Raw genomic sequence first — 15,063 nt, forward strand, 5'->3', positions numbered from 1 at the left:
ACAGTTGAGATTTCATGGGTGTAGCTGCTTTGACATTTCTAGGAGATATAGTCTCACAGCGAACTTCTTGTTCCTCTGTCTCCCACATCATTTTGCCTGCCTCTTCTACAGCCTGCATGTCCTTGAGTCTTACGTGCGGGAATTATGTTGTAGTGATGAGCTATCAAGTAAGCAGCTTATATATCTAGATTCTGAAAAATAAATATTGTTTTGCAGATGGAATAATTTGGGAGTGCTATTTTAGAAGTGTAAAGGAATCCTCTGAACTAACCAAGAGTCTTACCCCACAGAGACTGGTCAACGTTTCACCAGACCTTCCAAAACTCATCAACTCCATGAATGTCCAACAGCCAAAAGAAAATGAAATTGTCCTCCTAAGTGGATTAGCCTCTGGAAATCTACAGGCAGATTTTGATGTTTCACAGGTAAGAAACATAGTTCTTAGACAAGTAGTCGCTTATTGCAAGGGGTTCTCAACCTGTGGGTCATAACCCCTTTGGCAAATCTCTGTCTCCAAAAACATTTACATTATGATTCAAAATAGTAGCAAAATTACAGTTATGAAGTAGCAACAAAAATGATTTTATGGTGAGGGGTTACCACAACCTGAAGAACTGTATTGAAGGGTCGGAGCACTACGAAGGTTGAGATCAAAGTTTCCTGTAGTCAGGTAGATATGAGCTCCAAAAAGATGCTTCACATGAACTTTATCAGAAAAGTTCACTCTATGTAATATTGGGCTTTGTCTCTATTTCTCCCCAGTAGCACCACTCAGAGGTTGATAGATTTTTCTTTTGCATCAATTCTCAGATTTCTAGTGTTGTTTACCTGGGGCTCAAACCCATATACTGGGCCTGGGTTATTCCACTCTCTGTTGTACAAAGTCTGGTAAATATTCAAAATCAGAATCTTCTCTCCTTTTAGGAACAAGTTTAGAATTCTAGTATATATCATCTTATTTTCATATCATCGAATAATATAATTCTTCCAGGACTTATTTGCTCCTCAAGAAATACCAAATTAGCCAAGATTATAGTAAGCATGTAGCTTTCAGGGTAAAGGAAGTGTGTTGGGTACATAGAGTAAAATTCCATAAGAAAGAAAATCATTAAAAATAAATCAGGAATGAAAATATTATAACACTCTGATATATCCTTCTTCATTGCTATTCAAAAAACATCACAACACCACTTTTAAGAATGCATTTAAAGCTTTTCCATCAATTGACTAGAAAAGTACACACAAGGTATGCTATAATAACATATAGGACAGATTGCAGTTCCAAATTAAAGTACTGAGCATTTGTTGCCCATTAAATTGGTCATTTTTTAAAATACCAGAAGCCCATAAAGCCAGCCTTTTTACAGTTCTGATTCAGAGACTTAGTGCAGATCTCTACCTAGTCTATTAGAATTTTCTAATTGATATATCAGTTATAATAATATTTTTCATTAGTGAGAAATCTAGATTGGGGAGTGGGTATTGAAAATGTCTCTAAGTTCAAAATTCCCTTTATATTCATCAAAACAATGATGACCAGATAAAAATTTTATGCATAAAATTTCTAAATATTTCTGTACTGAGCCTATATTTTCTCGGTCTCTATACCCAGGAATGAGATTCTATTCAGTTAAAAGATATTTCTTTATCTATGAAGAAGCTCCTTAATACAACAAAAGAAACCCCAACTAGTTCTGAAAGCCAAAACCTGAGTGGACAGCAAGCACTGTTTACCAACCCTTGGTTTGACCATGTATCTGCACGCTGGTGTAATCCTTCTCATTATAAAACAAGAATCCCAGAGTACACAATAATTTCCATCTTGTCAGCCAGAGAAACATTATTCCTGAACAGTCAGAAGTTGGGATTTGAAGCTAAAGACTGTGGTTATTTCTGAGCCTGGATTCACCCATCTATGAAACAGAATAAATTCATTTCTACTTTGAAGCACCAAGTTGAGAAATAAAATTGGTAAAAAGCACACTGTTCAAAATGAATTTTAATTTTCTTAGGAAAAAAAGAGGACAATTTAAAAAAATCCATCATCCTACAAAAAATAATGAAACTTTTTCTCTCAAATATCCTCTTTAAGATAAGATGCTTTATATTAAAATTGCCATGTTTATAATAACAACTTTTTAAACAATGTGATAAATCAATTAATATAAAAGCTTTACTGCTTAGTAACCATATATTCTTATATATTCTTGATTCTGAAGCTAATAACAAGGCTTGTTCACTATAAATTCTGCATGAATTCCACATAAATTGTATGCTATGGTTTTAAATAAATAAATACTGAAAACTTTATTCCTACCTACTTTGTCATACTAGGTCACTTTTTACTGATGTGCTCAACTACAGGTAACATTGACAGTTGCAGGTATTATTGGGAGATGCCAGTTTCCTTCTCATGCCTCCATGGTAATTGATACTGACATTAATTGGGCCTGGCCTTGAATTGAACTTGGTAGACTCTGATTGACCTTAGTTAAGATTCTTAATTAAATACAACTGAAAATAGACATAAGCACATAGAGAATGCATTGTCTTGTGTAACCAACAAACACAGGGAGTAGAATACATGAGAGGACTTGAACCATGTTGACAGGACGTGGATTTGTCTTAGAGCCTCTTTCCTGCTTTCTCTTTGTAGGACCTATTATCAGGCAAAAGGAAACATTAGCCTTTTGTGTTCAGATCGGCTATAGCTAACAATTCAGGTAGCTCTCTTGTTGAGTTCTCTTGGTTCTCTTACGTTATATATTCACTTTTTCATTAATTAATTTATTTATTCACTTTAAATCCTGATCACAGCCCCCCTCCTCCAAGTCCTCCCACACACAAAGCCCCTTCCTCATGCTCCATCCACTTATCCTCTGAGAAGGGGGAAGGGACCCTGAGTGTCACCCCACCCTAGGTTCATTGAAGGACTAGGTGGGTTCCATGAGAGGAGAGTTACAAAGAATTTATGAAATGTCCACATGCATATATCTCAAACCACTAATGAACACATACATCTGATCATCTAAGAAAAATAATAATAACAAAAAAAATTTCAATGGCCAATACTTAAGTAAAATATTAAGTAAAATTAGTTACTTTCTGTTCCTGTTTGATTTCTGTTGCTATAATAAACACCATGACCAAAAGCAACTTATGGAGGATGGGGTTAAGGTTTGGGTGTATACATACATGGAGTAGTACATCATTGAGGGACATTAACGTAGAAAGAAAAGCAGAAACCACAGAGGAATGCCACTCAGTTTCTCACACTCAGTACTTGGTTAGCTTTTATATTCAGTCCATGTCCTTCTTCCCAGGCATGGCGCCACCTATAATGGGCTAGATCTCTCTCATCAGTCATTAGCCAAGAAAATCTCACAAATGTGGGCACAGGTCAACCTCACAGGCAATTCACATGGGGTTCCCTATTCCCAGGTGGCTCAAGTTTGTATCAAGTTGAAACGAAAAGATAACTGGAAGGAACACTTGGCAACAGAAGCAGATCTATTGAGAAACTTATCATATATAACAGTCAGATCTACTCCTGTCGTTGTTCTTCTGTGAGATGAGGATGTAATTAACCATGCACCCATGAGTTTGCAAAGGCCTGGATGTGGCCTCTCTGCTTGTCAAACTTGTTGCACACGTCTTCTGTGGATACTGAGCATTTCTTGTTTGGATCAGGCGACCATGAAGAAAACGAACACATCTAGAGTGTGATAAACCTAAACCACAGTGCAGACTCTTCCAGTGTGCACTTCCCTACCCTTGTAAAAGGGAGAGTTAGCTCTTTATGCTGATATTTTCTTGTCTTTATCAGTGCCACAGAATCACTAGCCTCATGTACACACACACACACACACACACACACACACACACAAACACATATATATATATAAAACATTTGAATTGATAAAATTTGAGAAGTATCCTGGAAAGAAAGCACTGGTTCTCAACCTGTGGGTCATAACCCATTTGTGAGTCACATATCTGATATATATCCTGCATATCAGATATTTACATTATGATTTATAACAGTAGCAAAATTACAGTTATGAAGTAGCAATGAAATAATTTTATGATTTGAGGTCACCACAACCTAAGTAACTATATTAAAGAGTCAAAGCATTAGGAAAGTTGAGAGCCACTGTATAAAGTGTAATAAAATTATGCAATATGTCCTTGTATTATAGGCTATATTTTTTCTCTACTTAGCTACAACTCTTCGACTTTAATTGACTTTTTCAAAGACTATTTTTTTTAAAAAAGTACACTTTCTTCCTAAAAATCCCAAAGCTGTGTAACTGTACACAGTTAATAAAACCTTTAAATCTATCTTGAAGGATTACTGTTTTATATTGCTTTGTTAATATCTCTTGGGTTCCTGCTACCATTTACATTGCATCCTTAATTTAATAATAGTACATAGCACATAAGAAATGGTCTTGACCCAGAACTATGACAGCTCCTTGTGGTTCCAGTTAATCATTCTCTTTACCACTGACAGACACTGTAGGCTGCCTTTTTATGGTAACTGTGTGACTGTTCTGTCTGCATCTCACAGTATGCTTTCTGTTTAACAGTCAGAAAATGTCTGGTAACTTTTAGGTTAGGGTACTATGTCTAAGTTCAGAGGAAAGGAAATTAATTCCGAGAAAAGAGCGAGTTATTGTTTTTCACCACTTGGGGGAGATCACAGGTTTTTGGGTTCAGTAAAAGCAACACACTAGAGTATCTTCAAGTCCATGTGGAACCCTCTGAGAGATTTCTCTAGAAAACATGTTGTGATTTAGTGGGTCTGAGTTGAAGTCTGAAATTGTAAACTTCAAAGGAGCATCCAGAGAAGCTGAGACTCTCAGTCTACACCAGTGCTTTGAAATGAGAAGCTGGGCACCACCATTCCTGAAAAACATTTTAGATCACAAATACGCATAGCCAAGTTCTATCCCTACCCAGTAGGGAGGGGTTCCTGAACACAAATGGGAATAATTGACTTCTTCATAAAATCATTTTTCCCCACAATGACTCAAGTTGCAATAGCCAATCAAATATCCATGCTTGACATACAGATAAGAAAGTTTAACTACTTCGGGAATTAGCTTGTGGGTGTCTATGTGCAAGTATCCTGTTACATGGCCTTGTGCTCCCTACTTATGAACACACAGCAAAACCGAGGGTTCTAAATCACAAATTGACTAGCATCAGACATGATTAATGCCAGCCACAGGAGAGCATAGGATTGAAATGTCATGTTTAAAAGGTGACCATACTGATAATAAAATATTTATTCCCAAACATTTCCAATTCCACTTAAGGATTCAATTTCTCCCTTGTCCATTAAACCTTATTTCCATTTTGAGATTTTCCCCTAAAATCTGCTGCAAATCCGCACATTATTGCTATTATTTTTTAAATGAAGCTACGGGGACTGGGTCATTGCCTCAGTTGGTAGATAGAGTGCTTGTTGAGAGAATGTACTGGCCGGAGTTCAGATCCCCAGAGCCCAAGGAAAAGCCAAATGTTTCAGCAGCGCATCTATAGTCCCAGCTGGGAGGTGAGAGCATAGTTGTAGGCAGGTCTGGACCAGCCTGTTTAACCAAAATGAAAAGGTCCAGATTTGAGAGAGACCCAGACTCAAAAAGAGGGGAAATGGTTAAAAAAAAAAAAAAAGGACAACCAGCAACCACTTCTAGCGTCCATATGTACATGCTCTTAACATGAGCACCTGTGCACAATAAAACATATATATATATATATACATTTGTACCCTCCCACTCACACACAGGGAACTATGCGCAATCTTTTGGGGGAACTTACTAGTTGTTGCCCTGGAGCAATGAAAACTTTTGCTGCTCTTTTAATGAATATAATATGGATAATGAAGATGAATCCTGGGAACTGGCAGGTGGCCCATAACTAAGCCTGAACTGTATCCCTGGGTCTACCTCCTCTGTCATCCAAGTCGCTTCTGTATGCCAGTGCTGTAGAGATCATTGGCGTGTCTTCATATCTCATGTTGGCTCCTTCTTCAGGAGGGAATCACCAGTGTGAAGCCCGGGTATTGTTGAGAGCTACTGAGTTACATATCCAAAACACACTGACAGAGGATTTCTCAATGACTATCAAGATAGCAAAGGATAATGTTCTGAGAAAGGGTCTCTCCATTTAATGAAGAGAGTCAGCCCTGAGCCTGAATACCCCTCTATAAGCGTTCAGTGAAGCCTTTTTCTGATGCCAGACCCTAGCCTACCTGCTCCCTCTGAGCATTTAGCCTATAAAACATTATTATGACTTCTTTCCATTTTTGACATGCAAATCTCTGTTTAAAGCCTCTATCCAGCACTGTTACCTACTAGTGTTTTATCCACAGACCCAAGAACCATGTCTTTAAAACCAGCGCCCCTCTCCCCAACCTCTAGGAGAAAATAGCAACCTAATATCTCTAGGTCATTGGCCCCAAGATAAAAACATTTCACTTTTCCCTTGTGTAAAGCCAAGTAGCAACCATAAATGGCCTAAAATCCTCATTGCTTTTTGATTCACACAGTGCAGGTCTGAGTTCTGTGTTCACTCCAGTCATTACAAATAATCACCAATAAATTCTTCCTTGCCAGTTCAAATTTGAACAGTACAGTTTCTTTTCTTTCTTTCTTTCTTCCTCTCTTTCTTTCTTTCTTTCTTTCTTTCTTTCTTTCTTTTTCTTTTTCTTTCATGAGAGAAGCCTCAAATATATGACATAGCCAGTTGTTTTCTTTTAAGTCAAACTTCCTTCTAGGTGTACCATGTTCCAAAATGCCCTATTTTTAAAACCATTTACCAGCAGGAGCTCTGAAGATATTTCATATATTTTTTAAGAGTCCCTCTCTTTTTCACAGGCGAGAAAATGGTCACCAGCATTGTCTTTTCCAGTCATTTTTGAGTAAGTGCCTACTTTTCTATCTGCTTGTAGTACCCTTGGCTACCAGATATCTGCTTGGTCCAATGTGCAAGAGGGAACAGACCAAACAGTACCAACTGCATCATCTTTGAGATCAACAAGTTCTTAATTGGTCTGGAAGTGGTGCAGGAGCGTCAGCTCCACCTGGAGACCAACGTGTTGAAGCTGGAGGATGATACAAACTGTTCCCTGTCTTCAATTGAAGAAGATTTCCTTACAGCCTCCGAGCATTTGGAGGAAGAAGCTGAGGTGGAAGACTACAGAAGTGGTAAGACATTGCTGATAAACTAAGCGTGTCCCCCGAGATTACTCACCCCATCCCTTGCTACAACACTGTTGAGAAAAGTTTCAAGCCATGTCAGCTTGGCTGACGCATCAGTCTCTACTTGCTGAAGTTTGATGAGGCAGTAATAATAAGAGAACTCTGGTGAGCATGCTGACTAATGCATTTAAGACAGCTTAATGGTTGGATGGATACTGGCTCCAAATGATGCCTTAGGGATGCTGAGGGAAATCTGTGTGCTCTAAAGGGAAATCTTCCTACTCATCAAGAGAATGCCTCTTCCCAAGAGGCAGGTTAGTTTCCCTGAAACTGCCAACAACAACAACAACAAGCCAGTATTCTCAACTGGAATCAAGTTAGACTGGCTTGTATTCAAATCCCAGAACTTCCTTTGAAGCTGAGAGACCTAAGGCTTCTCTCCAATCTCTTTTAATCCTTAGTTTCAAAAAGTGCCTATAGTTAGTGGTAGTTGTGAGACTAGAAGGCACTGACCCAGGAAAGTGCTCACCAGTCATTTACATCCATTGACTCAGTAACAGAATTCAGTGTTCCTCCTCCCACCTTAAGCTACAGGGAAGGAAATTGCACACTGTTGTGTTGTTGCTGAGTCAAGTCCTCTGCAAAGTTCAGTGTAAACCTTTGCAGCAAGGCTCCTACTAAAGTTCTTCTAACTCCTAACCCCACCCTTTCTCCCTCCTTTCCCTCACTTTCCCAGGCAAAATAATGACAAGCCATCATTCTCAAACATCTTCTCCCCGTGCCCCACCCCAACATAACCCTAGCATTTGTGTACCACGTTAAAGGTGTTTTATAGGACAATATTCCATAATGAAATACAACATCTTTATCAGATTCACTCTACCTGAGGCAACAGCCTCAGAGTTGGATGCAAATTTAGAAAGTAATTGTAAGTTTGGGCCCATTAGAGTCTGCTACCCGAGAAGTAACAGTGTTCCTCAATTTCCCTTCACTAGGTCTGGAAACTATAAACGTGTCAGCTAATGTTTTGGAAAGTAAAAAGGCAAAGGAAGCTACCCAGGAAGGATGGGGTTACCACAAGGAAAAGCTGCATTGTGCTTTAGGAGAAAAACACATTAGAAAACATCGTACGCCCTCAACCAAAACAGGAGGGTCAAAGGAAAACACGGCAGAGAAAACAGCCTTGCAAAGTCTCAATCCTTCAGACAGGCCATCACACTTGAAAAGTGAAGTGGCAGGGAACAAGAAGCCAGCCGCAAACCACTCCTACCCAGAAAATATCAAAGAGGAAATAGAAACATCTCAGATGCTGTTCATCCCCAGGGACGCTTATCTCTCCATGGTTAAGAAAGATGTACTTTCTTCAAGTGGTGTACTCGCTGAGCAGGGAAGCAACCACAGAGACCATGATACTACTCCAAACTCTCTTCCTCCCATTCAAAATGGAGAAGCCACCGCGGGAGAATATGCTACAAACTTAGCAGAATCCGTAATGCAAGATGCCTTCATCCGGTTGTCTCAGTCGCAACCCACGCTCCCCCAGGAATCTGCAGTCAGTTTCTCTGTGGGAAGTGCTTTGCTTCCCAGTGGCTGCTGCACAAAAGATATGGTGGTCCCTCGCTCGTGGAATGAGCTCCCCAAAATTGTCATTGTGCAGAGCCCAGATGGCAGTGACACAGCTCCCGAGCCAAGTGTCTCCTCCTGGCCCGACATGGAAGTGTCTGTTGAAACCTCTGGCATCTTTTCTGCAGAGGGTTCCAGTAGACCCACTCAGAGTGCCCTGGAAGTTGCATTGGCTTGTGCAGCCACTGTGATTGGAACCATTTCCAGTCCACAGGCCACAGAAAGATTCACCACGCAGCAAGAATCTCTGGTATCTACCTATGCCCAGAGAGGCAGTGGCGTACAGCAAACTCAAGTGCCCCAAGTATTCATGGGACCTTCTTCAACCGAATACTCTTTCCCATCAGCTCTGTGTGGCATGACACAAGTGGCAAGTGCTGTTGCTGTCTGCGGCCTAGGAGAAAGAGAAGAGGTGACATGTTCTGTAGCTCCAAGTGACCTCTTGCCCACATCTGGGGCTTCTGCAGAAATATCTTCTATTGGAAGTTTAGTGACAGAGAGGAGCACAGAGCTAGGGAAGGAAGCCATTGCAGAGGCTCTGCTCAGGGAGGCTACTCTGGTTTTAGCAAGGCCGGATGCATACAGCAACATTGGAGAGCTCTTGGACTCTGTGAATCAGAGAATCATAGAAACCACTTCTAAAACCCAGACCCTGTGCACAGAAAATGTTCGAAGGAATGAACTGGCACACACCTTGTCCAATGTCATCCTCAAGCATTCCATTGATGAACTTCACCAGAAAAATATAATGGCTCACCCCACCGATGAAAGGCATCCCTGTGGAACTCTGAGCGTCCTAATGGAAAGTGTGAACCAACTGCTGCACAATGTGATCTGCTTCACATTCAAAAAGATGAATCACATTGTAACACTCGGTGAGCATCCCACTGGCCCTTCTAAGGAGACTGTCAGTTGGACAGACTCAGAGCCCTTAGGTTGTCAGTCATTTGATCAGGTTGCTGGTCAAGCATGGGTAAAAGCCTCAGCATGCTCCAGCAGCCATCCTCTTAGCAATGCACAAGGCACTGGCCTTGTCATCGGGGATCTGGTAGGGGATACATCTCCTAAGCCAAACAAGGGTGAAGCAAGACCAGAACTGGTTAACAACCCCAGGCTGCAATCTGAATTCTCATGCAGTCCCAGAATGCTTGATTCAACTGCTAAGACATTCCCCAAGGACATATATCTGAAAGGGAATGTGGGAGAAGATACAAAGAAGCCTCATCATACACTAAGTTATGACAGCAATGAACAAAGAGCATCTACAGAAATAGGAAAATTGACAACAGTAGGTGAGGGCTGTAGTGGCTTCCAGAAAACTGAAGACAGCATTGTTCCAAGTGCCCAAGAGAAATATACCTGTGCCACACCCATAAACAACGAAGCACAAGTTAACCTATCCTTGTTAAGGGATGACCTGGCAGTGTCTGCTCAATCTACCCTAGAGGCAAAGCAGTCTGAGGTCTATAGCATCACAGACTTTGCCGAAGAACTGGCAGAGACTGTTGTCTCCATGGCAACCGAAATTGCAGCAATCTGCCTTGACAACTCCAATGGAAAACAGCCGTGGTTTTGTGCTTGGAAAAGAGGGAACGAGTTTTTGATGACGCCCAACGGATCCTGCCGATCCTTGAAGAGGAAGAAGGAAAACTCAGCTGCCGGAAGCACTGTGAGGAAACACAAGCCACCTCGCCTCAGTGAGATCAAGAGGAAAGCCGATGAGCACCCAGAGCTGAAAGAGAAACTGATGAACAGAGTCATGGATGAGTCCGTGAACCTCGAAGACATTCCTGATTCCGTCAGTACTTTTGCAAATGAAGTGGCAGCCAAGATCATGAACCTCACAGAGTTCTCCATGGTGGATGGAGTGTGGCAAGCCCAGAGCTGTTCCCGGAATCGGCTTCTGGGTAGCGATAGGTGGAACCGGCTGAAGGCCTCGAGCTGTGAAAGTATTCCCGAAGAGGACTCCGAAGCCAGGATCTTTGTAAACAGCCCGGGTTTAATGAGTACTTTAAGCCAACCAGTGAGCAGGGCCAGCTCAGTCTCCAAACAATCCAGCTGCGAGAGCATCACCGATGAGTTTTCCAGGTTCATGGTGAAACAGATGGAAAACGAAGGCAGAGGGTTTGAGTTGCTGCTGGATTACTATGCCGGCAAAAATGCCAGCAGTATCCTGAGCTCGGCAATGCAACAGGCGTGCCAGAAAAATGACCACCTCAACGTGAGACCGAGCTGCCCCTCTAAGCAGTCCAGCACAGAGAGCATAACAGAGGAGTTCTATAGGTACATGTTGAGGGACATTGCCAAAGAAAGCAAAGATGGCACCTCCTCCAGACGAAGCAGCCATGATTGGACCGTGGGCTTGCTGTCTCCTTCTGCACGATCCCCACTGTGTTACAGACAGTCATCTATGCCTGACAGCAGGTCCCCATGCTCCAGATTAACAGTAAACGCACCTGTCAAGGCCAACTCCTTGGATGGCTTTGCCCAAAACTGCCCTCAAGATTCCGTAAATGTACAGCCAGTCAGTAGGGCTGCCTCATCCGGCCTCTGCAAATCAGACTCCTGCCTGTATCGCAGAAGTGGGACTGACCAGATCACAAACATGCTAATTCATGAAACATGGGCCAGCTCCATTGAGGCTCTCATGAGAAAGAACAAAATCATTGCTGATGATGGAGAGGCAGCTATTGCCAGTCCTGGTCCTGTTTCTGGAGGCTCTCCTTTGCAAGTAGAAAGGTGTGCCAACAGATTAGCCACCAACACAGGACACAGGGGCCCAACTCTGCTTGTACAGGAGCCTGTTGATTACCAGAGAAAGGATGCTGTTACTGAAGGCAATCGTTCCCCAGTGTCATCTCCAAGCAAAACAGCTCCTGTTAAAAACCTCAGTGGTTTTGATCCTAGAAGAGAAACTTCTGCATGCCACAACGCTGTTGGTCTCAAAAACACCAGGCGGTCACTTTGCTCAAGGGATGTCCCTTTGATCCAGATAGAGACAGATCAGAAAGAAGAGTGCGTTGGAGAACCGGAACCCTCCCTTCCCCAAAGTGGCTCCCTAGAGGAAACAGAAGGGCACCAACCTGAAGAAACCTTCCCAGATATGGCTAAAAGTAAAGACACAGCCCTGAGCACCTGTCAAAGTTCTCGGTAAGTTGATCACCTCTTGAACTATACAAGGCTCATGCTCATCAGTGTTTACATCTCTCTTAGGATTAGTCTAAGTCTTAGGGAGGAAATAAAGGAGTGTGATCGATGCACAAAGTGAATTCCAAAAACAATAAATGACCTCTATAGGCCCCTGCACATGTGCAAAAAGGGAGACGTCCACTGACACTTTAGACCATCTTTCCTATGGTCCCTGTTCTTCTCCCCTGCTGTAATTGTAGACATAGGTCCCCCTCTTCTACCTGCTGTTTTATTTTGTTTAGAATGCCTGTTCTTCCATCCACATCCAAGACCAATAATCCCCCTGGTCATCTTGTGGAATTTTATTCCTATACCAATAATAATTCTAGGCTCAAAATGCTATGTTTTTATTGCATGTCACTCAAATACCAAAAAGTAAAGTGAATTCATCCCCACATCCAAAGGGATCAAGTCACCTCCTGGCCTCTATAGTTGGTGCTTAATTATGTTTCATGACTGATTACTATAAAACCAGTCAGAACCTGATAAAGTTCTAGTATACCTTGCTGATAGCTTGGAAAAAAAATCCTTTTAGGCTATTTGGTAGTTAACTGAGAATATTTGTTTGAACGTTTCCTCAGCATTTTAGATAACCAGGGGAATACTGAAATGGAACAGGTAACTATTTGGAATTCAAAACTGATTTTATTCTATAATCATGCCATAATAAAATATCTGCCTACTGCAAAAGAAAGAAAGAAAGGAAAAGAAGGAGGAAGGAAGAGAGTTGTGAGTGACTTACTTTTTATTTCCAAAACAAATCAAATTTCTTTATATAACAGAAGAAACACAGCATAATTCTCCTCATTAAACGAAGTTCCTGAATGGTTTAGCAGCTTTCAAAATTATTAATGGTGATTTTCAAACAGAGATAGCAATAATTAAGCAATAACAACTTTTTTCATTTGGAGATAATTATTTTAAATAAGCTTTAGTTTTAGATTTTGAGATTAAATTTATTGGCACCTTTTCTCAATGGAGTTCTTTTTCTGTTTGCCTCTGGAATTCTGGTATGTGGATAGTACTTTTTCAGGAGATTGCACTGCAAGCAGGGATAAATTTTGAATTGTGGGAAAGGTAATTCTTTCCCTCAGGCTGCCTAAGAACATCAGCTTCTTTCATAACTTCCATTTTCCGCACACTACTCACAAGAGACCACTGTACCATCCCTTTTTTTAAGTTCATAATTAAAGTTCAGTGAAACGGAAAACAAAAAATACTTAAAACAAAATTCAAGCTTTAGAAACATAACAGTTCAAGAAATAACCAGCATAGTCTTTTCAGAGATGTATGCCTACTGTTCATTATTTACAAAAAGTCCATAGTTTGTTTGTTTGTTTGTTTGTTTTTTAATTTAACTGGTATAAATAAGGTGAATACAGCTATTACTAAATGTTGACAGCTCTCTGAAATCCTGGGTACATTTGCCCCTGAGCAGAGGAGATCTATGTTGAGGTACTAAAGCACCCCACTAGAGAGCATCCTATATGATGTCTTAAGTATAGGGTCCAGTCAGATCTGAAAACTTCCTGTTAGTCAGTGTGAAGAACTTTCCTTTCCAACTGGCTAGAACCCCAGAAGCACAGAAGAAGAAGAGGGGGAAAAAAGCACAAATAATCTTTGTCTACTGACAAAGATTTTGCTAGAGGGATTATGTATGGAGAAATATATCACAGCTAACAATACAAAATAACCAATGTGTAATTTTTCAGAATTTTTGCAGTTTGAAATGCATATAAAAAAAAAGAGAGACACTGATTTCAACCATCTGACTTAAAGTCAGCAAAAGCTGGGAGATGTTTAGTCAGTGAAAGTCACGGAATTAGGAAGCATTGTAAGCTAATATCCTACAAGGTTTATGGTTGGGGACACAATCAAATAATGATTATCACTACATAATTTTAAATTAAATATCATTGTTGTTATCCTACATGCAGACATAAACTAAAAAAAAAAAGTTGCAGAAGCTTAACATTCTGTATGGAAAAAAAGCTACAGCTGACTCAGATTCTCTGTCCATATAATCACTCAAGCATATGATCTCTCAGGTCAAGATATAGATATATGATTCTGGTTTTCATCCAGTAAAACAGAAAAGATGTAGACTATACACCCCAGAATTTCCAGAGTTGGCTCTAATTACAAAGCACAGAGACTACGGATTGAATATCATTTTTGTTTTATGGAGTAATATAAATAAACATCCTATAACATGAACTACTACCTTAACCAGTATTGGCTTCAACCGGTTTTCTAATCTGTTTCATTTTGTTTTAGTCACACATAAGTAGAAATGATAATAATTGTAATATAAAATAATTCTTTTTTGTGATACAGAGTCTTTATTGCTTGTTAAAACTTTTTTTAATTTTATAAAAAAATAATATATTTTAAACTTCCATATTATCAGCATCTTCAAGCATACAAAGAAAAGTCAGATGAACAAACAACAGAAGTGTTGAAGTACAGAGGCACAGCGATAGCTCACTGGTTAAGAACACTTACCGTTCTAGCAAAGTACCCATGTTTGCTTCCCAGCTCCCACATGGGAGGTTATCACTGCCTGTAACTCTAGCTTCAGGAGATCTGGTGCCGTCTTTTGGCCTCTATGGGAATTGCATGCACATGATGCAATACATACAAGCAAAAACAACAATATAAGCATTTTTGTTTTAAAGTAGTCATGTCTTGTGTTCTTAGAATATCTTTATGTAGTTTTTAATAAATTGTAGAAGTCTAAAACTTTAACCAATATACCTTCACAATATATGAATTTACTTTGGCTATCATATTTATTCTTAGTGTGCATCATTATTTTTAATAATATATATATAATATATATATATTAATAATATATATAATATATAATATATATATATTATATATATTATATATAATATTATATATATTATATATTATATATATATTATATATATATTACTTTTTTCAAATTGTAATTTGTAATCATTCACACAGGGGTTATAAACACAAAAAGGCAGGACGTGGGGAAGGGGATGACACTGGAGCGTGGGTGTTCAGGAGGGAT

General features: G+C 40.0%; 1 protein-coding gene across 1 annotated transcript in view; it reads left to right on the forward strand.

Annotated features, from left to right (window-relative positions):
• Positions 1-290: 290 nt before the first annotated feature.
• The window catches only part of Sphkap (SPHK1 interactor, AKAP domain containing), a gene marked incomplete at its 5' end in the record, with an annotated part of 37,305 nt that continues 22,532 nt past the window's right edge, over positions 291-15,063 (forward strand). The window contains 3 exons of the mRNA XM_028781281.1: positions 291-425; positions 6,956-7,211; positions 8,201-11,978. Coding sequence (XP_028637114.1) covers positions 291-425; positions 6,956-7,211; positions 8,201-11,978 — 4,169 coding nt within the window. The remainder of the gene's footprint in view (positions 426-6,955; positions 7,212-8,200; positions 11,979-15,063) is intronic.

This window comes from Grammomys surdaster, unplaced genomic scaffold, assembly GCF_004785775.1.
Source record: "Grammomys surdaster isolate TR1022 unplaced genomic scaffold, NIH_TR_1.0 394, whole genome shotgun sequence".
Lineage (NCBI taxonomy): Eukaryota > Metazoa > Chordata > Mammalia > Rodentia > Muridae > Grammomys > Grammomys surdaster.